Consider the following 26984-nt stretch of genomic DNA (forward strand, 5'->3'; position numbering starts at 1 on the left):
GTGATAAGTGAAAGACAAATTTCCATTTCAAATTTCTCTTTCAATCCAACCTATTTACAACTACTAGAAGTAAGTGCAAAATAGTGTCATCTCTTGTTGAGTCCCTAAGTATTTGATGCCTGCTCTCACGCCTAGCAGTACCAGAGACCTGCCGTTATTAAAAACATTTGTTCTCTAGTCTGCATCTAGGAGGTTTCTTTCCCATTATTACACAATTCTGCATATTATTTCTCTCTAGTAATATATTAGAGAACCCTGTCTGTATCCATATGAAAGTTTACAACTCATCTCCAGTAAAAACACTTTTACCAGGCTTCAACAGGAACAGATCTACTCTTATTCACGCTTTCTTGCTCATTCCTAAGAGCTTCCCTATCATTAGTTTGCAGTGCTGCACGGACAAAGCTATTTTGAGCTTTCCCAAGAAGCAAACACTCCTCTGTCCCACCAGGTTTCTCTTGCCCCTATAATTTTAGTTTCATGTACAATACTAGCACTAGTTCTAGTTCTTGCCTAGCTCTTCATCCAGAGTCCTTGCATTAAGGAATAAATGTTTCCGTTGTTCCTCTCTGACTCTAGTTTCCCAGCTGGACTAGCAGCCATGCTGTCACTGTCCAAAAGCCTCCTCATGTCAGTGAAGAGCTTTGAGTGTATCGAAGCTGCCTGTGATCAGTTTTGGCAAAGTTGTGAAGTCTAACGTTCAGCGGGCGTAGGACAGTGTAGCAGTCCTGGAGCTCAGTGAAGGTGCTGGCGATCTGCTAGCAATCATTGTCCGTCTTCATGCCTGTTCAAGGCCACATCTGGCCTCAGCAACATATTCAGCTCCTTCCTCATGCGGCCAGTATTGATTGCCCCATTTCTGCTCAAGGAACCTGGAAATTTCCCATGATGAAAGAACAAAAAAAAATGCAGGATGACTGCCTGTCCCACACCTTCCCTTCCAACAGTGGGAAACTCATCTGACGCTGGAGAGGTGAAGTGCTGGTAGGAAGGAGAGTCTTCCACCCAGCAACATCTTCACTACCAACATGCCCCCAGGGCAATTCTTTCCTTTCCCAAATAGTGTGGCCTTGCCTCTGGCTTTTGTGGCAGCAGGGATGACTGGTTCTGCTCCCTGTGCCGGATAGGCGCGTGTACCCCTGCGTGTACCGAGGGCTCGGTAAGCCAGGAAGAACACTGCTTCTTTTCTATCTACTGTTCCTGCGTCTTTCCTTCACATATGTTGTGCTGCTAAATACCGAGGTAGCGGTTGTTATTATTTATAGCTGCCAGTAGCGTGCCAGGCCTTTTACAGAAGAAATACACCAGGTGCCTTCTTTCAAAGAGCTCACAATTAAATGTTAGAGGCTAGCAGTGCCACTGCTCTCAGGGATTATACATCTCCACTTGGCTGATGTGACTTGACAGCTGGAAGCCACATTCTGATGGCTTTCCTTCATTTTTGCTTTCTTCATTAAAGGTGCCAGGTTATCTTTGCAAAAGCATAAAACCTGCTTCCTGACCCCACACACAGAACAGATACAGCAATTTTTTCCCTTACCACCCTCTGCCAAATTGCCTTAACCCTGCCCTGGAGAAGAGAAAGAACAATTTGACTGTCTGTGCCCATTCAGTAGGCAGCTTTTCTGCTAAGCCTGTGCAAAGATGCCGTTTGGTGCCAGCTGTAGTGATAGATTTGTGATTCTTCACTGTTGCGGTTTCTTATGTAACGCTGTAACTATAGCTGGCACTTGACAAAATCCGTAGCTCCTGTTCTGGCTCGGCCGCACATGATGCAAGAATAAAGTAGTAAGGGCGGGTTTACATCCTTAAGTGTTTGCGATCCTGAGACAGGGCAGCCCAGAAGAATTTTTCAGCCTGGGTCTATCTTTGAAGGGTGGGATTGTTCTGAATGACCCCCAGCTGCCTCTCTCAAAGAAATAACTCGAAAGCATGGGAAGAGCCAGGAAAGAGGGACTGCCCCATCTGGAGAATGACACTTTGCTTTGGGATCAGCTCTGCCAGCTCTGCTCCAGCCAGGGGCTCCCCAAGGACTGCTGCTACATTGGATCCACATCCCCAGTGTATCTCTTGGGCGATACACAGAGGCTGTGGAGAGATCAGACCCGTAGACTACAACTTAGACATATGCAAGTGTCCCTGAAAAAGTGAACATTAACAGCTGTCCTATTATTAACCAAATAGATACTATTAGAAATTGATATATTTAATCACTCCCAAACGGGGTGGAATTTGAACTTGTGACCTAGAAGTAGTAGCAGAATTTTCAGCTGCAGGAAAAAAAAAAAAATGAAGGTCAAACAGGACTTTTCCTGCTGGGCAAAATAATTTATTGCAGGTGAAACAGTCTCAGATATGTGGTAAATTAGGCTGTGCATTATCTCATGGATAATAATTTCTCTCTGATGTTTGCCTTCTTGTGTGCATCTTTATTTTGGGCTCTAAATAAGAAGCACCAGAAATCTCCAAGGAATAACAAATGCATTTTCTTTGCTTGATTGAGGAAAGAAATATTGGACAGACATGTGTTATGCAACAATTTAAAAATAACTCTCTTGTAAAACTTGGAGTGAACCTCAAATACCACAGAAGAAGCAGAAATGTGTTACCTACCTTTTTATCAGCAGTGTCAGCCAGTACAGCTTTTTTCGGCTACTTCTACTGAACTATTGGCCTGATCATTTCCTGGGCACTTTATTTTAATATATTTTCCTAGGAAATAAATTCCAAGTCTCTGTTAAATTTGGAGCTACACTTAAACAGGCAAGGATTGGAAAACAACGCTGCAGTAAGACTAAAATACCTGTGCTGTCCTTAATACCTTGTTGGATACAGCGACAGACAAGACAGAAGCCTTTTAGGTGTATCATTGCATGGCATGCAATGCACTGAGCACCCTGCGGGCCCAAGGCACCCATCGTGTCATTGCTTCACCCAGACTTGATCTTAGTCTTTCTGGCCAAGATCTTTTTAAATGTATGGTGACATTGGGCATCTCTGTGCTGATGCCCTAACTCAGCATTTTCCTGGAGCTTTTTGTGGTAGGAGGGGTGAGGTGGAAATAAAGCTCGTGCTTCTCTGCAGATGGTACCCCAGTGAGGGTGCCTGGAATTGGGCACCCCAAATTATCAGCCACTACTAAAAATACTGGCCCTGAGAGCTCAGTGCAGTAAACGAGATCATTTATTCACAGTGGTACAGATTTTTTTGAAATGCAAGACCAGTTGCAGATGTAATGACAATAGAGGAAATTAGCTCATGATGGGATTTTAGAAAGAGGCTAGTGGAAATATGTTCAGTAATGTTCAGTTATTAAACTATTAAAGATCCCACTGGAGACCAGCTAGTAAGATTTCTCATAATCTGAAGTGGCTTAAGGCAAAACACAGAGCCCCTAAGGAGGGAAATGACAAAATGTTCCTTTGGGATAGTCACCTCATCTCCTCACCCATCTCTGCGTGCTGTGCTGTGTGGCGTGCATGACAGCACATACGTCTCTCTCGCACATAGGCGCAGGTACATATAGGCTCCCTCCCTCCTCCTGAGGAGCAGCGTCCCAGGAGCACCACGGTCCCTGTGCCCTTACCCTCCAAAGCAGAGTTTTGGCGAGCAGGGATGGTAGAGGTGAAAGCATGGAAAAATGCAAACATCTGTGTTCGCTTGGGGCCCAATCTAAGCCCTACTGAAAATGCACATAATAACTTCCACTAGCTTCAGGAGCCTTTGGATCAGGCGCTGCGAGCGTCTGCTCCCATGCTTCTGTTTACCATTTTGGTGGGATTACACGGAAACGGGAGGGTATTAAGTTGTGAAAATCAAGTCTTGGCTCAGACCTGTTAAAAGAAAATCCTAGAGGTCAGGTCTGGATTCAGAGAAGTTGAAGAACGTTATTCTGCCAAGCTGATGACCCTAAATTGGGAAGAGCCTTCTGCCCACAGGGAGAGCCGAACCTGACGAACTGGCACAGGGCTGAGGGTAGCAGCCAAAGTGCTCCCAGCCCCAGCAATGAACAGTCGACATCCACAAACTGAGGGGTGGTTGCTGGAGTCCCAGACCCTGTGCAGGGTGTGCATCAGGCACTTCTCCTGCAGTGTGGTCTGAACCAGTGCCGGAGCCCACACAGATGCTGCCACTGGCGGTCCCGCACAGAGAAGCTGTGGCACAACGGGGGTGTCGTTAACAGCATGAGTAATAAGGCAGTGCTCATCGAGGGGCACGATGCAACAGGCAAAGGTTTGCTGGTGACAATGATGGCCTTTAAAGTAATTAACCTGTCCTAACCTGCCTGCCAGTCGTGTTACTGTTACCTGCTGTGCCGGTACACCGGAGCGCTATCCTCAGGTGGCGCGTGCTGGCACCGTTCCCTTGAAATCAATAGAGAAGTGCTGTCTTCCACTGTTTCGGAATAGGACTTTCTGTATTTCATGTCCCAGATCTTTCCTTCCTCAGTCAAACCACAACAGCCTTCCCTCCTGCAGTGGCCACATCTGAGCTTCACGTTGCGAAGCACTCCCGACTCAGCTTAGGGTCTGACTGCAGCGGTGAAGGAGCAAACACCACAGGTTTCCCCCCGTCCTTCCCTGCTTCTAATAGCAACCAGGTGCTCCGACACTTAACCTGTGTGCTGCCGTGAAATTGCCTGTCTAGTGCAAACACCCATGTGAGGCCCGGGGCCTCTAGGATTTACTTTATCCCAGGATTTGTAACCCAATCTCATCTAGATCTCAATTGATATCATCCACCTTAAAAATTCATAATTTTTGTTGTTAAAACATGAAAGTAGAAAATTGTCTCTTGGCATTTAATTTTTTTTTTCTTTTGATAAAAACCAAGAAATATCTTTAAGGCCTTGGCTGCAAACTTTGTTTTTTATTAAACGTGCTACTGTGTTTTAAATTGGTACCAGGGCAAATACTTGGATGATTATATCAAAGTCCGCTGGAGTTAATCAGTTGCATATATATCTGTATGTTTGCTACTTTAAAAACTTACGGTTCTTGCACGAAGGAGATAAGAGCATTCAGGGTGTTTAAGGTCCTAAAGAGAGCCTGGATTGGAGAGTAGAGGTGCTACAGCCAGGCATGTAGTCCTGCACCAAGGTATCTTGCACAGACAAGGAGCTGCTCTGAGCAGCAAGTGCAAATGTTCTCAACTCAGAGGAAGAGATGAGGAACTGAGTTGCAGTGGTTTGAACCTGGAGTATTTTGCTGAGGTCTCTAGATTTACATCAGCGTAAGCGAGAGCAGAGCTGGAGACTAATTGCCTGTTTTGATTTTGTGGTGATTATGAGAGTTGGTGGTGACTTTGGTTCGTATAAGTATTTCATGGAGCAAAGGATATTTTCCTTTTCCTAATAGATTAGATCCTTCAACCAGTGACTTCAGTCTCAAATATGTGGGGTCTCCATGGTATTGCATAAGTGGGTAAGGTGGTTGGTTTAGGTATTAGTAAAAATACTTTCCTGATACAGTTAGAAGCAAAAGTTGAGTGTGGGTATTGTCTTGATGCCACTGCTTTGAATGGTGAGACTCTGGGCTTCAGACAGCGGACCTACCTCATGGTACAAAAGGTACCCCACCAAGTGTTCAGCTGAGATTATCTGTTCAGGTCATTGGCTGCTCTGTTGTTCTTCCTCAGGAAATATCCAGTTCAGGTTTAAGCTGGGTTTGGGAGGATACCAATCCACCATACAGTCCCCACTCTCCTGTCTAACCCATGAGTGTTCATTTAGTACTTCAGCTATGCTGTTTCGATTTGCTTGTAAACAAATAAATCATAAAAAAGCCACAGGGCAAAGAGCAAACCCACCACCCCTGTTGGGACCTATCTCATCATGGATAGAGAGAAAAGCCTCTCCAGGGCTGCTTCCTCGGCATTTGTGTCTTCTGAGTCAGCTCAGTGTCTGAGAGAGAGGCAGGAGACTTGTTTTGAGGCCTTTGCACCTGCCATGTCGCTGGGCTTATCCAAACAGCGAGAGATCGGACCGCAGCTGAAAAAACAGCCCGTCGCAAGAGCTTGGGATTTTTGACGTCCTTCTTCTGTTTACAGCATCCCGCCCCTCCTCTCTCCCCACTGCAGAGCTGGGCAGGAATTCTCTTCATTATCTTTTGCCGTGCTTCTCATGCCATTTTTATTAAAAGAAGGAAAGGCAAGGCGAGGGGGAGCGTGTGCGAGAGAGGAGATAAAAGAAGAAAACAGTCATATTTACACAGTCAATGGCAATGCAGGAAAAAGGATGGGAGTTGGGGAGCAGTTCTATTCAGGTTGTCCTAAAGCGACCTCATCCCCTGAGTTACTCTTTATCAGTTGCTTTTGGAGCACCTGAGGATGGGGGAGCCTGCAAACACCATGGTGGTATTGCCGAGAGGTAAAAAACAGCGCAGTTTAATGACCCATTCTCTGAGTAGCAATGAAGAGAGCGGTGGTAGCTCCTCCAATCTAGAAACACTGAGCCCCGGTTCAGTGCCCAGGAGTAGGAGGCTTTAAACGTGTCTGAGCAATGCAGTGCTTCTTCACTGAGTTAGTGGTTATTTGGGATATTTCAGGACGTCTGTAAATGACGTTGGGTGTTTCGGTGTCTGTGAGCCTTCTGTAAGGAACGGACTGGAGAGCTCCAGGCCACAGAGGGTGGGACAGGAGGTGGCGTAGACCTTCAGCTCTTCTGTGTGTGGTTGTATTCGGTCCACCTCGAGCAGCTGATCCAGAGCATTGCAACAAGCGAAGATTTGGGATCACTGCTATTTGCTACCAGCAGGTTTCCTGTTTTGCTCAGCAAGGCTTCTTTGCTAGAGAAGAAGAGTAAAGCCGACAGTGTTAGAGGGAAATGGGGATGTTGCTGACAGACCAGGGCTCATTCTGGGCTGCAGAGAGCTCCCCAGGAAACGTCGCCTTTTGGCACAAGTTTCGTGGCTATTTAAGTTCAAAGAAAGATGGGTCCTTCATGAGGATGCTTGAGGTGTGGAATTTGCCTGTTTCACATGACACTGCCTGTGACAGCCATAATTTAATTGGGGATGCCTAAGACCTTGTTGTCTTGTCCTTAAATAACAGGAACGCTGTCTGCTTTCATTGCTTTCTGGCCGCGTATGTTTTCACAGGGCAGAAGCTGGGATCAGCCTTAAGGATATTTTCAATTTTATTGGAAACAAGTCTTTGCTGTATAAAACCCCTCCCTGCTGTTATTTGTAGTAGGAAAAACGTATATACTATTGTAGTAGGGAGAGAAGCGTGGGATGTTTGCTTTCGCTTGGTGCTTTCACTGCTTCTTGAGTGTGTGCTGTGTTCTCGGATGCTGAAGCACTACAGTGGGCACAGAGCAGATGTGGTTGGGGCAGTGTCAGCCCTTGTAGGTCTGCTGGCACTCGAGGGCATGCGTGTTGCTTCTGTAAATTCAATGATCCTTTAAACCTGCCTTGGTCTGAGTAGAAAACAACTTCCCAGAGGTATAATTTTTCCCGTAAGTTTTACAGGAACACCCCAACTGAAAGCAGAGGTCCCTTGCCTGGGGGACACAGCAAGATTAACTCAACTGCCCAGCCTCCCCAGTAAAAACAGGAAAAGAATTAGAGGGTTTTATATTTCTGACCCTGGATCCGTCACTCGGCACAACAGACAGGAAAGTTGCCCTTGTGGTATTTCACACGGCACGTCCTAATTCCCCCTCTAAGCAGAGGGCTTGAGTCATTGCTTTTTAATAAGACTGCCTCCCCACGGGCGGAAGCTGCAGCGATCAATGCGGCTTACTCAGTTCTCGAAAAGGTCATTAAAAGACCATAGATATAAATTTAAAAGAGTGTTTGTTCACATCCTTAATGTTAAAGATGTTCTTCTGTCTCACTTCCTTAAGTAGCATCGTACAAAGCCGGCGTGCGTTGGACCTGCCTGACAGCAGACTGGAAAGAGCACAATATTGCTGTTAGTGTGCCATCAGCTCCGAGGGAAGGCGGGAGAGAAAATAAATGGTCAAAAATCACACTTTTATCACTACTTGGAGCAGAGCTTGTTTTGCTGACATCTCCAGATACAGTCTGTAATATCGACCTTGGTGCCCCATAACTATATAGGAAAGAATAAATTCTTTTTTTTTTTTTCTCCCCCTTCGTTCCTGCATTCCTTCCTCCCTCCCTCACTATGGTACTGGATTACTGCCTGAAGTATTGTACGTATCATCCCTTTAGCAGCTATATTTTTCCGAAATGCAGGTACTGTGAAGGAATGCTAAAACTCTCCATTGCTGCCGATATGATATATTTAACAGTTCAGGAGGATATAAGTATCTTAGGTTCCAGTTGTTGAGATGTGAAATGCCACAGCCAGCTCAGTCAGGTTTTTGCCACTAGTTGCATAAGCCAGGGTGAACTGAAAGCACGATGGCTCGTGTTTGAGTTTCTAAGGTGGCTTTCTCGTGTTCCAGTCCAGGCACATCTCCAGTTACCATTGCATGATGCTGGGGGGCACCCCTGGAGCACACGTGCTCCCACTTCTGATCTCTGGGCATGGCTGGTTTGTTGGTGCTGCCCCTGGGTGTGACAGCCTGGGGCTTCTCTGCTGTCCCCAGCACGGGGAAGGTTGTGCAGCTCCAGGTTGCTCTCCACTGGGCTGTCCAAGAGAGGAGCCGGGATGAGGATGGGGAGGATTGGCCTCGCGGCTGCACCGTGGGTCTGGAGAGCTGGCTCCCAGTCCTGCCATTGCTTTACAGGGACTCTGTGTCTCTAGCCATTTGCCTTCCCTTTCTCTTTATTTCAACCTAAGAGAAGGACATTATGTTCGTAGCTCATGGGGTATCGTGAGCATAAATAACTTAATAGCTATTTTGTACCCAAACTTTGTAGAAGTAAGGGAAGCCAGGCTGTGCAAATACCTAAATCTACGTGTAGGGAGTCAAATATTTTGTTCACCTTCTTTTTTGGAGAAGAAATGGCCTTTTTTTGTGTGACACTAAACTATAAGGATCATTTGCCTGCCACGACATATCATTTCTCCAAGGCTGCAGTTGGAAATCTCGCCTCCTCAGCGTGTAGCTAGTGACAGGATTAGACCAAAGCCCACCGCCACAGCGCCAGCAGTCCCTCTTCTCCGATGTCAACAGGGTCCTCTCCCCATACGCAGTTTTTCATTCACAATCCATACAGTTAAATATGCCAGAGTTCTCGCCACCTAATAACTTGCATTTCCAGTTTTCTGTTTTATTCACCCACATACACATTCATCTCCAGTCACCTAATAATTCATAAACACTATATTCTCTCCTGTGCTTAATTTAGTACTATATCTTCTTCCATTATGTTGTGCCAACTTCCCGCCCTGTACATAAACAAATGTGAACTTTTCCTGTTTTCCGTTTGCTTACATGTATACACAAGCATACACAAACACTCCCACAAACTGAAACACACTCGCAGAGGCACATTTTCTGCTGTTAGCCGAATGCCTGCCCATCACCTATGGGTGTCAGTGGAAATCACGCAAAAAATCAGACTCTGAAAACTACTATTTTGCACTCATGCGTGTGATCTCAGCGCGTCAGAAAGCAGCATGGATTTGTTTATTTTTTAGCTGTTATAGCTGCCCAAACTGTTCATTTGTTAACGGTCTTTTCTAAGAATTGAACCTTTTTTTTGTGGTTAGCAGATCCCCAGTGATAAGATCCACATTTCTGCAAGTATATTTGTTAATCTTAAATATTTTATGAATGGTTTTGAGAAGGAACTTGAGAAATAACTGCTTTTTAATAATCAAAGCTTGCCTCTACTTTCATTTCATCAGTATATATCAGAAACTTCCCATCTTAGTAAGTGGATTTATCAGAGAGTGAAATCTAGAGGAAACCCTCAGTATTATACATCAGTGTGTGTTTGGCCACTTAAGTTACTTCCTACACTTTTTCTTTTTTTTTTTTTTTTTTAAATAGGTCCCAAGGGCAGAAATTTGAAATTTTTCACTTTGATTGAATAAACACTCATACCAATATCTGGGTAGATGTCTCCCCAACCTGTAGGTGAATTAAGATAGCGTTTGTGCTGCCTGAATCCTCAAATTTAGCTAGTAGGAGCTACAGACTATTGCTGACAGGAATCAGGTGAAGAACCAATGAGAAAGCCAGTTGTGTTGTGTTTTCGTTCCACTGAGTTTCACTCCCCATTTCAAGTGTGGTAACAAAGAATCAAATCCCAGTGCTGTTTGCCTGCAATTCTTTCAATAACAGTTAATAGTATCATGAGAAACAGCTTTGTTGTAAAATATAATGTGTGATATTGGAGTTTAAGTCATGCTTGTTAATTTAATGAATGTTGTAAGGAGATACTTATTTCATGAACTTGAAGATTTCAGTAACTACAGTCCATTGATATCTACTTCAATGGCTTTGTTGCTCTGTGTAGTAGATATATCTCTTCACAGTACACACTTCATTAATATGTGCTTTTTGACCAAGTTCCTGTGACAAAAAGACATGTATATTACTGCCAGTAATTAGGGCAATATGAGCGAATAAGTAGAGGACTGGCGTGGGTTAGGAAAGAGCTGGGTTGCGTTATGGGCTCTGCAATTAGCCTGATTGATGACTTCGAGCAAATCATTTTGCCTTCACCACTCTGTGGCTTTACAAATCGGCACAATGAGGATAATGGTAATGAGTTTCTTTGTGGAAAGTTTTGAGTTCTGATAATGTAAAAGAAATTGTAAAAGAGCTAAACATTTATATTAGGTTCTTTATTATTTCTGTATTGCATATAACAAAATTATTCCTCATTTACAGATGCACCGGATTTAGGTAATTATGGCTTTGCATAAATATGTAACAGCTTGCTAATTCTTTTGTGAATATTTCGATGCTAATACCGTGATGCAGTGCTGTGGTATGGATCCTATTTTTTGTGCTTTCCTTTTTAACTCTGTTGTTTTAATACCTGTATGCAAAGTGGATAACTTATTTATCTGTCGCTGAAACATCCCTAGTCCAGTTCTGTCTTAAATCAATGGGCAAATTCCCACTGGCTCCAGCTGCAGTTGGATTGAGCTCAGGGCTGTTGAGGAAGTAATCAGTGTTTGCAGGGTATTTTAAGTTCCTTAAATGAACTATGCCACAAACTTGCAGGTAATGCTGTGTCTGCTGTGGAGAGATGGGAGCAGAAGTGCTCGGAGGCTGAGCGCAGTGAAGCACAGGGCTGGTTTCTTAAATGCTGCAGTGCTATTGACTGTCGGTAATGGTGTTACCGTTTCCCCCTGCACGCGGTGAGGATTGATACACTGTCGTGGTGTCAGGGCAATGCCATCTTTAGTGTGGGTATGGGTGTAAGCAGCAACACACCGAACTGCATGTTTTTCACCAGCAAATAGTTTAGCTGTCAAACAGTCAAGAGTTGCACCTATTTCAGACCTGTGCATAAATCAAGCATGGACATAGGTAGCGCTGATTGTGCTCACACAAAAAAAACACCCAACCAAAAATTAATCCCATCAAAATGAGGTAGGAATATTCTGAGGGCCTGACTGAATTAAAACTTGCTTTTTTGGCAGCCAAAATTGCCCTTTGCTACCGCCTTTGTTGTACCGATCACTTAATATTTCCTTTTGTCTTGCAGGGAACTGAGCGATAGGACCACATACACATACCAGGTCATCATTGTTTCCGGGATGGAGGAGAGCGAGCCTTCCCCCGCGCTTGTGTATATCTCTGGAAGTGGATACTGTGGAGACGGGATTATCCAAATGTAAGTCTGGAGCGAGCAAACAGATAAATCTGGGCACATCTCCTCAGCCAGAATCTGAGACTAGAAAGGAATTGATGACCTCTGATGTCTCCTTAGTTTAGGCTGGCTCTCATCTGTAGATAATGACTCATGTGCTTGATGATTACCAGGATGATGACATTTAATTGGAACTTAGGCCCTGTTATCCTGGCACCAGTAGATACAGACAGAGATACAGATAATGGAGTCCAGACAGCAGGATCGATATGAAAGTACGCTATATGCTGTTTATGCTGTTTGTTCATGTATCCATATCTTTATACATGTATATGACATTTCCTGTATGGAGCTCAAGTAAGCGCTGGAAAAATCCACACAGCCTTTGATGCTGTCCTTACACATGAAGTCCCATGTGCCTGGCAGCTGGTGGACAGGGTAAAACCCCTGCTACATGGTGGGCCAGGTTCCTGGTGCAACCTCTTGTTTGACTGACCACTGAGGCTGGGATGCATTTGGAGGTGATAGATTTGGCCTCTGAGGGAGAGTGCTGGGAACTGCTTGTTCTCGATCAGCTCCTCCCTCTCACCAGCTGCCAATCTCCAGACCACTGAAGATGTAAAACAATCATTCACGACTATGTTAGGGTTTATTCTTTTGCTATGTTGGCCCTTAAGGCTACCTGCTTCAAAGCTTTCTGGCATTAGACAATTTAATTCTTTAAGTGATGGAAGTAACAACAAGCAAGTGCTTAATCCAGCCAGTATTATTTTCTTGAAATAATGCTGATCAGCAATCATATAGTTCAACTCTGTCAGATGATATACCTGGCAGCAAGTATTTTCAGGATGAGGCCCAACAGGCAGGGAAATCAAAGAGAACAGTCAAACGACATATGAATCCAGGGTAGTCTTGGAGAGAGAGGTGGAGAAAGACAGATTAATTTTGCTTTCCATAACTTTTCTCCTACTGTTATGTTTGCACATTCCTCAAACATCACTTGTGGCTTTGCAGCAAGCGTCAAACAATAGCTGAGCTGCCTCGGGAGCGAGCAGGAACCAGACTGTCACAGCTTGGTTGGTTGTGGCCCCACTTGCAGCTGCGGCAGCCCCTTTCTCATCTGGTTCACACTCTTCTCCCCACACGCTGCTCCAACCGTGCGGGCTGGCACAAGGCAGGACCCCGTCCCCGACACCACCTGCTCCCTGTCGACTGCTGTCTTCCAAATGCTGTCACCTGGAATAGCCCAGCACCAGGCTTTATGCCTTGTTATTCCCATGCTGGGGTCACAGTCTGGCCCTTCCAGATTTAATACAAAGAGTTTCAGAGATTCCTGTTCTCTTTTTCCCCACCTGCTGAGTTGCAGCCACACCAGCTATGAAGGAAGTTACTCATATCCTCATCAGAGAACAGCAAGTGGTATCCACATGTGCAGGAGAGAAGCGGCCAGGCAAGCTTGTGAACGAGGAATGATGAAAGTCAGGGCTGGAGGAGAAAGGGAGAGGTATTTTAAGGGTCAGCACACAAAGCTGCTGTACTGGATTTCAGGGCTTTAGGGTTCTGCAGAGGGGTTGCAGCGATCGTCGGGATGATGCCATGTGCCATTTGACTCCTTTTTGCATGTGTGTGCCCTGCTTACAGAGACTTGGGGGAAGAATGCGATGATATGAATAAGATCAACGGTGATGGCTGCTCCCTATTCTGCCTGCAGGAGTTATCCTTTAATTGCATTGGTAAGTCTGGCTCAGAGACCTTCCACTCACGGTGGGCAACAACTCTACGCAGAGTGCAAGGCAAAAATCAACAGTATTTTCAGCATTTCCAGCTGAAGAGTTGTCGTGGAAGAGAAAAAAAGGTGGAATTTGTAGGTTTGAAAGGCGAACATATCTTCCCAGCTTCTGGTCATTTTGGTGGGAAATTGGTTCTGCTGGCTTTGAAACAGCCTAGGACTTAAGGCTAAGTCAGCCATTGTGGGACTGATCCAAAGCCCATTGAAGTCAGTGGGTGGTTTTCCACTGGCTTCAATAGGCTTTAGATCTGGCTATGTGAGAAGACATGAACTGATTTTTTCTGGTAAACAGGAGGAGGAGTGAAAGGGGAAGGGAGTGAGACCAGAAGCAAGTCCAGCTGAGGTCACACCTCCTTTGAGTTGCAAATCAATATCTGAGGATCAAAGGTCTAGCTAATCCCCTTTTTCAGAGGTGAAAACTACTTAATCAGATTTCATTTGCAAGCCTGGTTTGCTCTGATTAGCAAAACCTGTAAGCACAATGGCCGGAAGATGCTCGAGCTATCGGGGATAGCAGGGCTGCAGTTGTGAGCTTTACATATTTATTAAACTCTCTAGGAATGCTGGGGGCAGAGAAGGGAAGTGGAGACCAATTTACGCTGCACCTTCTGTGGGGTAGCCCTGCGTTATGGGATTGTATTTCCCAAACAGGGCTCAGCAGATCTGGGATGAAACATGCAGAGCTTCTGAAACCAAAGTTAATGTTTATAAAGCGTCAGCTTTTTCTCAAGGGATTTTGTGAGATTCCTTATCTGGACTGATGAAGCAAATACTCTGTCCCATCTAGTGATCCCATGCCTTCAGCTCAGGCCATCAGTCCTAAGCAGATAATATAATGTTGGCAAGACTGAAATTGGCTCTTTTTGGCAAACGGACAATTATCTCTTGTGCCTGGAGTGACATATAAAGGACCTCACAGGCACCACGTTTCCCTTGGGTGGTAAGTTAGGGACTGCTTGTCTCATCATAATGGCTATGTTTTTACTTCAGCATCCCACACTGTGCAACTTAAGGCCTGATTTGGTGATGTACTTATTTACATATTTACATATGTAAATTGCTCTATTGAAATCTGTCCGTATTTATGGTTGAGGCTAATTGTGACTATTGGTGGTCTTGAAGTTACATTTGTGTTTCAAGTAACTTGCTGGATTAGACCCCCAAGCACTGAAAGATATTAGTCATAATATTTTGAAAGCGAGATAAACACTTATGCAAATGTTTTGGGTTCTCTGAAAGTCAGGCATGGTGTGAGGCTGGTTCTAGCAAGGGTTTGGGTTGGAGCTGTATGGCTGTATCACCCTGCTCAGCAGCAGGTCTCAGCTCCTCAGTCCAGGTCTGTACTTTGACCATGTCCCAGTGTTACGTTAGGACATGACCCGGGTCCTCCCCTGTGTATGTTGGTTCTCAACGAAACCGGGTTGAGTGAGCTGTGCAGGAGCTGCATCATGCTTTAGGTAAATCCCCAGACAGGAGTAAGAGTGGGGTGTCCCAAGCCTTGGACCCCACAGCAGTGTTCTGGAGGTGGGTGCAGGAGCCTGCTTTATGCACGTGTACACCTTCATCTCCGGGACCAGCAATGGGGCTGGTTAAAGTGTGGAAAAAACCTGTCTGACAGCAATATGATTAGAAAATGAAGCAACTAAAACATACAGATGGATTTTTCTACACCATTACACAGGAAGGGATTTTTCAGATTTGCTTGTGTTGAAAAGGAAAGGGCAATTCCAGAGGTGAAAAGTTGTTTGATTGTCATGGGCTTTGGAAGGTTGTGGTTTTCCACTGGTCCTGGATTACAAAAGCAAATTAAATCAAATTGTCTGTGAAATACTGAATGTGGGGACTCAGGTGAATCAAATTAGCTGAATCAATGGAAAGGTGGGTGGATGCAGAGCTTACAAAGGGTTTGTTGCATGACTTTACAAAGGGTTTGTTGCATCACTTTACAAAGGGTTTGTTGCATCACTTTAGAGTTGTGGTGGTGCAACTGCTGTAGTGGTGATGGCCTCAGTGTGCATGCAGGGTCTGCAAGGGTAGACCAGCTGCGTTGTTTTGGGGCAAACACTGCCTTCATCGAGTCCCTAGGAAAGGTTCAGAGAACATAGTACCTGTGAAACAGGTCCTATTGGCTTTTATGGGTGCTGGACCACCATGAATTAGGACATCAAGAGCTAGAGAGAAACTGCTGGCTAATCTTTCACACAAATGAACAGTACTAATTTGTGTTCTGCTTTAACATATCAAGCGTTAAAATCTCACCAGAAAACATAAAGATACTGGGGAAGCAAGTGGCTGTATGTACTACATAACAATAATTTAAAAGAGCAGAAATTCAGCATTCTCCACAATCTAATAATATCAGACCAAATTCTCTGCCTTTAGCCAAACAAAAGTCGTCTTTGAGACTGATGGGGTGTTTTCTTGGAAAATACAGAATGCTTGGGTCCCTGTTTGAGGAGCACAGAAAAATAAGTGTACTTTATTTCCATGTTTACAAGGCTAACACATGTTATAATCCTGTAGGACAACAAGTAATTATTTCAGAGAGTGTTATTTTTGCAGTGATGTTCTTGTTGTATTATGTAGCTCTTTAGAGCCCCGGGAATCACTCCCCTTCACCAAAGAATTCAGTGAGCCTCAAACACATGTTCAGAGGCTTTGCTGGCTTGGGGGCCTCAGGGTTTGATCTTGCAAATGCTTCCTTCCAGGCATGTTTCTGAACTACCACAAGGCATTCTTTAGACTTCAGCAAATCTAACCACAACAGTGAAGGCAATGCTTGTCACAAATAGTCTGCAGGATTGGGTCCCACATGGCTGAAAATAATCACTAAACATTTTGTTTGCAAGGGCAGGGCTGAAGGGGTGTCATCGGAGGGTTCCATAGCAGGAGGTTTGATAGCAAAGCCCAAGCAGGCTTCTTCCTTCCAAAGCAGAGACCACGCAAGTCTCCTCACTTCGTAGAAGACAACTGTAACAGAGCCTGCAAACACCACCAAGCTTTAGATTTAGAGCCATGAATCACAGAATAATTTAGGTTTGAAGGAGTCTCTGGAGGTCTCTGGTCCAAGGAGGGCCAACTTCAAAGTTAGATCCAGCTCAAAGTTGGAGCATGTTGCTCAGGGTCATGTCCAGCCGTGTTCTGGATATCTCCAAGGATGGAGGCAGCCTATTTGCAGGTGTCCCTCTGCCTCTCTTTCTCCCTTTGCCTTTTACCATCATAAGGTTTAGGTTGGTTTTTTTTTTTTTTTTTTTTTAATTGGTCCAACTTTCTTTTGAATAAATGGCACAAGGCTCTCAAGACACTTTGTGCTAGTGCCTGTAATAAAATTAGACTTTTTTTTTTTTTTTTTCCTTCTCGGTTTTGTTTTCCCTCCTCCTTTCCTCTCTAATCAGATAACAGTGGATCAATCTGCTCTGCCACGGGAGGAGGGGCGCGGGGGAAGGAAGGAGGGAGGCAGGGAAGAAAACTGTGTGGTCTTACTGTCAGGCTGTCCTGGCCTTCTCTGAACACAAAGCCGAGTAACAGAAAACAGATAAGATTAATAGCGTTTTCTTCCTACAACATGCTGAAGAGTGACAGTGAGATTAATTAATTAATTAATGAAAGCATCTGGCAGTACTCCTTTTTAAGTTCTGCAGTACACTCACCCTTCCCCATCCTGAAATTTATCATCTCTACTTTTTTTTTCCCCTTTGCATAGCAGATTTTGCATATTTTATCTCCTCTGCACAGAATTTGGTCCCACGGGGAAAGTTTTGCTTTGCCTTTTGATTTGTAGGAGACAAGTGAATCAAAGTCATGTCCGCTGTGACTGATGCACCCCTCTCCTACCTCTTGGCTGCTTTTCTTTCACCTTGCTCTTGATTACTCTCGGGATAACTGATTTTTGCGATTACTGTGGATCTCAGCCAAGTTCAAGCTGATATGTCCTGTGTAAAACAGGCCCCAGTCGTAAGAGTTATGATTTGCAGTTGTGGGAACCCAGAGCTTTTTAGCACTTGATCCATTCCCACCAGACCATTGAGAAATGGGTGTCTAACAAGCAGCTGAGCACCTTGTCCTTGGTATGCACTCTCCCACACACCAACATTGTACACATGCATCTAGATATATGTGCAGACATTGAAAAAGAGCGCTGCTTTCATTTGCATTCCTTTTGTTGAGTGTGATGTGCATTATGCATTGATTTAGCTCACCAGTGCCGAAGAAAGAGAAGGATATAATAAAAAAGATGCAGAGATCAATAAAAAAGAAGGGAGGGGGAGAGAAAGTAATATGAAAAGAGATGAGTAAAGACTGATAGACACATTGAAACACAGCTGGGAAGTAGCTTCAGAACTTCTATCTACCCTTACGTTTGCCTGGCAATTTATGGGGTTTTCGGTTGCATCTTACTGGTGTTATTGCTACACTTTATCTCCTTTGCTTATAAGGGGCTCTTTGCTAAAGCCTTTTTACAGCAAAACAGGGCAGCACTTCCGCTAACTTCCACATGTGAGTGGTCCTACTGAAGAACGTGAATGTTTCAGGTTAGACACACGTCTCCGTGGTTTGTTGGATCAGGGCCTCAGGGATGTAAAATAAAAGGAAAGGCACAGAGCAGAGGAAAAGAGAAAATAAATATATGTAGCTCTTGAATTTACCACCAACTTCTGGCATGCTTGAAGCATTAGTCGTCAGTGGTTGTTCTGGGAGAAGTATGATTTTAATTTGACAATGATCCTTAAACACCTTTTCTTTTGCTCCTGCTTGGCCTCAAATGTTTTTTTGCTACCTTACAAATCTGGATCTGTCCTTCTCCTCCTCAGAGGCCTCTCCCTCCAGCTGTGAGCCTTACCTTTGTGGGAGCTCTATCCTTTACCTCTCCCATTATCCATAAATTAAGCATAGCACTTTCCCCTAATCTTATTGTTTGGCGGGCTGCATTGCATTCAGGGAAATGATTAATATTCATGAGCTTGCTATCTCTGTTTGGTGCATAATCCTCTAGGGAAATTGCAGTGTTAAATGAGTGACACAAACCTAATTTTATATGTCTTTTCTTTCCTTTCTTTCTTTTTCCTTTTTCTCCCTTTCTGACAGAGAAGTAATGTGCTTAAAATAAATTGATGGATGACCATCCATATTCATTGTGGGCATGCTTTGAGAGCGCGCCTCGCTCCCATCCTCTCCCCCTCCCTTCCTCATACCCCTGCACAGGAACACAGCTTTGACTGCCGAAACCGCGGCCCCACACAGCAGCTAATGGTGATTTTGCCTTCTTTCACAAACATTAAATAGGCCTTGGCTGACCCTGCCGAGGGCTTTCAGTAGAACAACAGCATGGGAGAAACCGAGCCACCTTGCAAGTGAAACTCAGCATCTCACAGGGCATCAATAAGTCTAAAGCATTGACCAAGGAGCTTGGGAAAGAGTGTTGCTGTCGATAAAGGAGCTGAGGTTCTATAGCAGAATTTCATAGCAAATAGCAATGAATTTACCGACCGGGGCTATTCAGAAGATATTTGTGTAATCCTTCAGTTAGGGCAAATACTTTGAAGCTGACTGTTTCCTGCAGCTCGTGGGAGTGTGGCTACATGTTCTTAAATGTCTAAGCACTCCTTTGGCAAGTTAGTAATCACAACATTGTCATAAAGTCTCTTAAAGTGATTTTCAGACTGCCATCATTAATAGTGCAATCTTAGTAGGGCCATCTGAGCCACAGAGCAGAGAGAGCAGGCATCTCAGGCAGCAAAATACAAAGGACAGATGCTTTTTTGTGGGGGAGAATGTGGGCTGGAGTGGTATTTGCCTGCATTTTTCCCTAGGCCAGTGACTCCAGCCCAGCCCAATCCAGCTTTGGTTTTTAGGACACAGCTACAATAAGAGCCCAACAGAAGAATTACTCCTTTGCTTGTTGCATCCCTCACGCATTACTCTCTGTGGATCAGAGAGGCTTCCACGGCTCGTCATACTTCCCTCCTTAGAGTATCCTCTGTGACTCAACAGCAACTTGCTGTGCTAAGGATGATGCTGAGCACAAGACCTTCCTTTGCAATAACATCCTACCACAGGCACAAACAAACAGTTTGTTTTCCTTGGTGAATGGCACCACTGAGTTTTTCTCTTGGGCTCCTTCCCAGCCTCCCAAGCAAGTGGGCCAGGTGTTGAGAAGGGCCACGCTGGCCAGCCTGCTCGTGGTTGTAGAGGTTGCTGCCTTGTGTGACAGAAGCCTCAAGACTTTCAGTCAAACAGTCTGCACGTTAAGCTAATACATCTGTGTAAGTCTGAGGAAATATTGAAATATTCTCAGCATCGCTTTTCTGATTTATCCAACCACCCAGGGAGGGAAACAAGATTAGGTGGGAAGAGGACATGTGTTGTAGTGCTTTTATAACGTGCTTGGTTGCCCGGGGTTGGGGCAAGGCCACATTGGCTCCTGTTGGCTAGCCGCAGAGCAGATAAGGTCTTACTACCACTGCTAGCGATGGAAAATATCCTTTCGCTTAAGTGACAAAGGCTCGTGTTCTTGGAGGTGAAATATCAAATTTCAGTGCCGGGCTCTGTGAGGGAGTTGTAATTTTATCTGTCTGCAGCACACAGATCAATTGCATAATTATTGTGCTCCAACCGCTATATCATACCGATGAGCCGAGTTACGCCAGACAAAGGACAAGCCCAGGAATGTATTTCTACGAAGCAGCTGAATTACCAGGGAGCCGTGCTCCACAAATGCATTATGCCCGCCTGCTCGGTTCAGGAGATGCTCAGACACGATTGTCATATTGTAGAGAAAAAAGCCTCCTGCGAGGCCCCTGGATGTTCCGCAGTAGATTGCAACACCCGTGTTGCCTTCATTTCCAAAGTGTCTGGTTTATTTCATTGAAGGAAAACATCACAATTTATTGATATGCAACTTTATTCAGAAAGGTCTGACCAAGCTCTGTGTAATGGTTTTTCTCTTTTCAAATCAGAACATCCAGGAAGGAAAATAACTCTCGAATATTTTACTGTAGCAGGAAATATCTCTGTCTCTGGCTTCTTCAATATTAAAGAAGAGATTAGCAGATATCCTGGAAGCAAGCCATGTTATTCACTCTCTTCCCACTGAAGCCAAAGGTGAAACTCCCATAGAAATAAATGGAACAGGTTCTGTGATTGCTCAGCCGCCGGGTTCATGTGATATGCAGTGGAATTATTTCTCCTTTTGTGATAGAAACCTCTGGATACATTTCTTCTCATCTGTGAACATAAACACCAGTGCTGGAGATGTCGATTAAGTGACAGGGTGGTAAAATCCTGCTTCTGCAGAAGTTGCTGACTTCGGTGAGCCTGTCATTTGGCCCTCTCTGTGTCTGAAAAGGCCTGCACACCCCTGGATAGACCTTACAGGGGTTAAAATGTGAAGCTTGCCCCATTCCAAGAGTTTGTTACTCTGAGACAATGCTTTTGCATTTTTGTGTCGGCCCCCCCCCCCCCCCTTTTTTTTCTTTTTTTTTTTTTGGACAAATAGTTATGTGGCATGAGACTTGTTATAGTTGGAAACATCCCTAAGTAAACAGCTGAGCTTAAAAATACTCCTTTTTTTGTCTGGCCTTTTAAAAAAATAGTAGTTATTGCACAAAAGAAGACTATGCTGATGCCAATCATTGCGTTCTAGCTGAAAACAGGAAGCCTCCCCAAGTGTCTGTCCCCAGCACTTTGACTATGCAGCTCGGACATTAAAAGCCTCATCGGAGGATGTGCGCTGTGCTATGCATTGGATCTCTTTATCTCTCTTTTTTTTCTTTTTTTTTTTTTTTTTTTTTTTCCATGAGGTGGAAGGCTGCCTATCACAGATAAATGTATATCCTGCATGTCTGCTTCCTGATCTGTACCAGACTTCATTCATTTCACTGGTTATTTTCTACCGTCGCTTTGAACAGGTAACTGTGATGGGGAGTTACCTGCTCATCCAGACCTGGTCTGGCAGGCGCTTCCCAGGTACTCCCTAAATCCTCTGCCTTACCTTGTGCATCCTTTCACCTCTGAACCCCAGAGGAGGGGTTTATATTTCAATACAAAAGGCTGTCTTTTGCACTGTGCTCAGGCAGCTTAAGAAGCAAGGAGAAATGGAGTTTGCATCATTTTCTGGTGCAACACATGAGAGCCTCAAGATCATTCTTGATCTTGAAGCCCAACTGCAATAGGAAGCAGGCCAGGTCTTGCCAATCTGTTTCCCCAACAAATCCCCTTTCTCCAGATTGATATCTGCCACGGAGTGTTCAGGGATTCCCAGGTGTCACAGAAATCTTCACTGAAGCGGAGACTGCCTTTTCACTAAGCAAGGACAAGAGAGGGACTGTGGTTTGGCCCCAGCATTTTTGTGCCTTCAGTAAGAACTGTCAGGGAGAAGGAGCTCGGGCTGCCTGAATGAATACGTGTTCCCTGAGTTCAGCTCAGGATCCTTCAGCATCTGTTGTCAATCCCCCAGAGATGCTGTCTCCTGCTGCCAGGTGCTACGCCTGCAGACATTTTACTGTTCTAGGTTTAAGCTGGATTTCCAGGTAACTGCTTTTTAATTTTTTGAAGTCATTTTTCCTTGAGGACAAATCAGATTTCCTTCATGTTCCTTCCTGCATATCTCTTTCAAATCAGATTCAACTCTGAACTGAGAAGTCCTAGTGTTGATGAACATAGTCCATGACATGGGCCATACCTGACCAATACATCACTATGACCTTTGCTAGATCTTGGGATTCTATAGAGCTCTGTGGAGACAAAAATTACCTCATATTACCAAGGCCCTGGATGCATTTCATATCACAGTAGTTGAGAAGAGAATGGAAAAGGCATTTTGCACCATTATGGAAATAAAGATGTTAGCTACTGCTTCCCAGAAATATACCACTCCTGACACTGCCCTCCGCGGCTTTGAGCCTGTACGACTCTACGGATTTAACTGAGCTGTGTTCACACCACCGTGGAAAGGGAAGAAGCCTGTTAGTTTTTATTTTGTGAGGGCAATCGTAGGAAGAAGCAATCTGGTCGTTCTTCACTTTGCTCATGAAAATGTAAAGCCCAATGTGTAATCTACCAAGCATCCAAGACCACAGTAAGAACCAGGAATCAGAGCTGGTGCTCAACACCTGCAGAAGGAAGAGCCTCTGCTGGTTTTTGGCAGTCCACCCAGTGATGCACTAAATTTGGCTGTTGTAGGTTGATGCCCTCGTCAGTCACCTCACCAGCGTCTGGGAAGGATTTCAAGAAGTGCCCCTCTTTGCCATCACTCAGAAGTAGGAAGCTCATGGGCAGAAAAGGTCTTCCCCTCTTCTCACCAACGCTCGCCTCAAAGCATGGCACTGCACGCTTCAGGATGGGGTGTCAATAGTAGGACTTACACATCTTCCTTAAAAGAAAGCTAGGGTTGCAAAGCCCCTTTTCCCCATCATTTTTCAAAGCACACAAAAGGAAGCGGGTACCTAATCTCTCAGCCTTTGTGCACGGTGTCATCCAGCCAGCGAACCTGCGCTGCGACGGAGGGCAGGGTGCAGCGACTCTCCAGGACTAGCACAGCCAAAGGGCTCATGACAGTGCAGTTCAGTAAGACTTTGTTAATCATTTAGGCAGTCTCCATTTAATTCAGACATCTCAGTCTCTCCATTCGGTTCCTCCCTCGGGTTTTGCAGACTCTGAGCAGACAGATTTATTGGGGTCTTAAGCATAATCAGGAACAAATTAGCCTCTGTTAGGATCACACACTGGCCTGGATCACAGCTATTCAAAGGCTGCCTTCCCATCCATGTGAGTATGAATTAAGTCATCTGATTGGAGTAGGTCTTGAGTATTCTTTTATCCTAAACACACGATCTTATCAGAAGCCCATTACGTTTATCATCGCATTAGGAGGGAACATTTGGAGCCAGTGCAGGAGTATGTTGCTATATAAATGTTGTGCTTAACTTCAGGGCCGGTTGTGAAAATAAGTCAGTGCTTCAGGAAGGCCAGGGAAACACTGTTTAAACACATATGACTAAAATTAGGCTGTGAGTTTCTGGGTATGCGTTTGCATCAGTGGGGTGACTGCATTGGGTATGCGTAAAGAAAGCGTACATGTGTTTGTGTGTTAATGTTTCTGTCAGTGTGGGTGTGTAGCAGGACGCACTTGGGTGCCAGTGTTTCACTGTAAGTGTGTATCTGTGCATATGTTTATATGCTGAAGGTTGAGTCTTTTTAATATGGTAGGTATTTTCCTTTCTTTTTTTTTTTTTTCCTTTTTTTACAGAAATAAGCCCCTTTTCATACAACAACAAAGAAACTCTTTTTCCAAAAATACATATTTTCATATGTTTGGGATTTGTTTATGAGGATTTTTGATGCTGACCACAGTCTTTCCAAGGCTGAATATTTCTCAGAGATTTCTGCTGAGATGCTCACTCAAACTGGGACATAGTGCTCTGAGGCGGGTGAGCTACTTAGCTTTATCCTACTGCTCTTGGGTACAGCAGAGACCTGGCTTACGCTTTGATATGTCTCTGCCAAGAGAGGAGCAGAACAAGAGATGCAGAAGGATAAGGTGAGGAAACCCAGGGTTTGTCTCCATGGCCATCACAGTTACATGCTCCCTCTGCCCTTTCCTTGAGCTGGCCAGACACAAAGCGTGTCTCTCCCAGGGATGAATGAGCCACACTGGTGTAGCACTGTGCCAGCATTAATAAGCCCTGCAGAGAAACAAGGTATGTTACGGGGATGTCCAAGCTTGGGGCTCTCGGGGCACCTACCGTTCATGAGCAGTTCAAGCACACTTTCCCAGCTGGGTCCGTATCACATGAAGAGTAGCAGGGCCCTGCTGGCGTCAGGGCTGTTGGGCAATCCGGCTGTGGGAGGAGGCAAGGCAGCGGGCGCTGGGGCCAGCACTGCTGGGTTGCCTTAGGGCCCATCTGCACATCCACCCGAGCCCCCTCCCACCGTGGAGTAATGGGACACCCTGGGGAGCCATTGTCATCTTTTGTCTGTGAAGCACTCTCCCAAGCGCTCCTCCTCCGAGCTCTTCGAGGTGTGTGGTATATGTTTGGTGGCTCCCAGCCATATGAAGATTTGAAGATGTGACATGTAGGGTCAAGAAGTTTGGCCACCCCCGGGAAGATTCGCTCAGACACAGGGCTGCACTCATACAGCTGAACAGCTTCCAGATTCATGCTGGCTCCCTTTTCGCCAGCTCGGAGTACTAGCCCAGCAAATACGCAGTTCCCCACACTTATCCACGTACACAAGTTGTCCACAGAGGTCATGAGGAAATGAAACCGTAATGACATAGACTTGTCCATTCTTTCAAAGTCACACTCTCTTAAGGACCTGGAATTTTGCACGGGGGACTGAGAGGAAGGGAGGAAAAAGGAGTGAAAGTCATTAAATAATTGAATTGCAATAAACTGATTTTTTTCTGGCTCATGATGGTATTTCACTGTGTAAACTAGGAGGAAAAATAAACAGGGATTTAGTAGTTTGGAAGTAGCTCAAAATTGAGCAGCCGTTGGATTTTCTGACACCTAGCTCAAGATAGTCCAATGCTACCGACAGGACTCTCCTTAGGGATTGTTTCCATCAGTCCAGCTAGCAGCTCTGGCTAATTTCCTACCGTTTTTTCAGCAGGCTTATTTGCCAGACAAAAATACAACAGGCTGTCAGAACTGGATACCTCTGGGGACTGGCAATGATAATACAATACAAAATAGGATACCAACAGGTCAAAGGTTTCCATTTCACAGAGTACTCTAATGACTGAAAGTCATTATTGCTATGCAGTCTGTTTGAAAAGAGTAGATGGATCTCAGTTCAGTTTTTAATGGGCCAGTGTTACAGAAACAACCTCAAAAATTTGGCATCTTTGTTGGCAGTCTCATTAGAGAAGCCACAGAATAAATGGACAAGGATAATAAAGTCTTCTGCTGCTTTTGATCCTTTCAGGTCAAATCTGAGTCATGTTGGTTGAAGCCGTGTGTGTATGTGGCAAGCTTACCCTCACACTATGTATACCGTATCTGCTCTTTAGATAAACAGATGTGTTTCGCCCTTTGGTCACTACAACTGTGAACTTGGCAGTTTTCGCCATCCCTAAATTCACAGTTGCTGCTGTTGTTGTTTTGCAGATATCTTTTTAAAAACAAAAAGGGAAACATTGTAGACCAGACCCTCTGTTGGCATTTTTCCATCCAAGTTGGTGGAATTATGCCAACACCCACATTGTCTCTCTATGTATTTTCTCTCTCAGCTTTTTTCTGTCTCCATCCTTTTAAATGGAGATAGATGAAAATAAGCAGAAAACCCCTTACATTAGGAAATATCTTGGGGGAATTGCCCAATACAAAAGTCGACTATTGTTGCTTGGCTTTTTTAAAATCACCTTGCTATTGCCTAGAAGCGACCAACGCTTTCACTTCCCAGTGACCTAGCCCAGCAGATACACGACCACTGATGTTATCGGGTCCTAGCAACTAGATTGCAGACATGTGTAGCCAGTCCTTTGTGATTTCTCTCCTCTGCTTTCTCCTGGCAGATGAACCCAGCAGGTGCTATTTCCATGATGGTGATGGAGTATGCGAGGAATTTGAGCAAATGACCAGCATCAAGGACTGTGGTGTTTACACTCCCAAAGGCTTCCTCGATCAGTGGGCTTCCAATGTCTCCGTCTCACATCACAGTGACCAGCAGTGTCCAGGATGGGTGGTCATCGGTCAGCCAGCAGCAACCCAGGTAAGGAAAGCATACTCCCTTTCCTGTCCTGGAAAGTGAAGTCCAGCAAGGAACAACATTCATGAGCGTAGCTAGATGGTCAGCGTTCATATGTGATGTTAACCCTGCCTGTTAACTTGCTGCTTCACCAAGGAAGGCCACTGACAGCAGTTTCCCTTTTTCTGAGCCTGATTAGTAGTGATGAGTTGAAATTCAGTTCCAATCATGCAAGTAAAAGCTGGCTGAAGTTGTGACCTGCTTGATTCAATAAGAGGTGTAGGAGTCACCTCAACCAACTATCATCACCTAAAAGACTAGACAGGCTCTCTGCAGCTAGCACAGGGTACTATCTTGCAGCGATGAGTTCTGAAGGCTAATGCTGAATAATACAAAAGAGCGTTCTTTCTTTTTTAATAGTTTTGTGTTTTCTGTCTCCCGGTTTCATAAAAGCACCCTATTGTTCTATTCTGAGAAAGGTCCCATCCATTCCCAAAGCCATTCATTAGCTTTAACCCCCTTCTTACATGTCTCCTTTGTAACATAAATAGCTCCAGTTACCATAACTTTACCTTTTGTCTCCCTGAGAGAATTAGATCCAAATGAGTTCAAAAAGACATTAGATAAATGCCAGGAAAACAGAGCTGTACACAATGCAGATGCAATGGTCCAGATGCAACCTGACTCAAGAAAGCTCACACTGCTTATTGTTGATTTTTTTAGAGGATACTGCAGGGAAAGGATCATCATAGATGAGAGCGGCTTCATATATTCCTCCTTCAGCATCCACCGTCGTCCCTTGCTAGAGATAGAGCAGT

General features: G+C 44.7%; 1 protein-coding gene across 1 annotated transcript in view; it reads left to right on the forward strand.

Moving 5' to 3' along the window:
• PAPPA (pappalysin 1) overlaps window positions 1–26984 on the forward strand; it is a 180803-nt gene that overhangs the window by 79912 nt on the left and 73907 nt on the right. Inside the window, exons 8-10 of the mRNA XM_049832511.1 lie at window positions 11583–11711; window positions 13329–13420; window positions 25994–26190. Coding sequence (XP_049688468.1) covers window positions 11583–11711; window positions 13329–13420; window positions 25994–26190 — 418 coding nt within the window. The remainder of the gene's footprint in view (window positions 1–11582; window positions 11712–13328; window positions 13421–25993; window positions 26191–26984) is intronic.

Source organism: Accipiter gentilis, chromosome 29, assembly GCF_929443795.1.
Source record: "Accipiter gentilis chromosome 29, bAccGen1.1, whole genome shotgun sequence".
Classification (NCBI taxonomy): Eukaryota; Metazoa; Chordata; class Aves; order Accipitriformes; family Accipitridae; genus Astur; species Astur gentilis.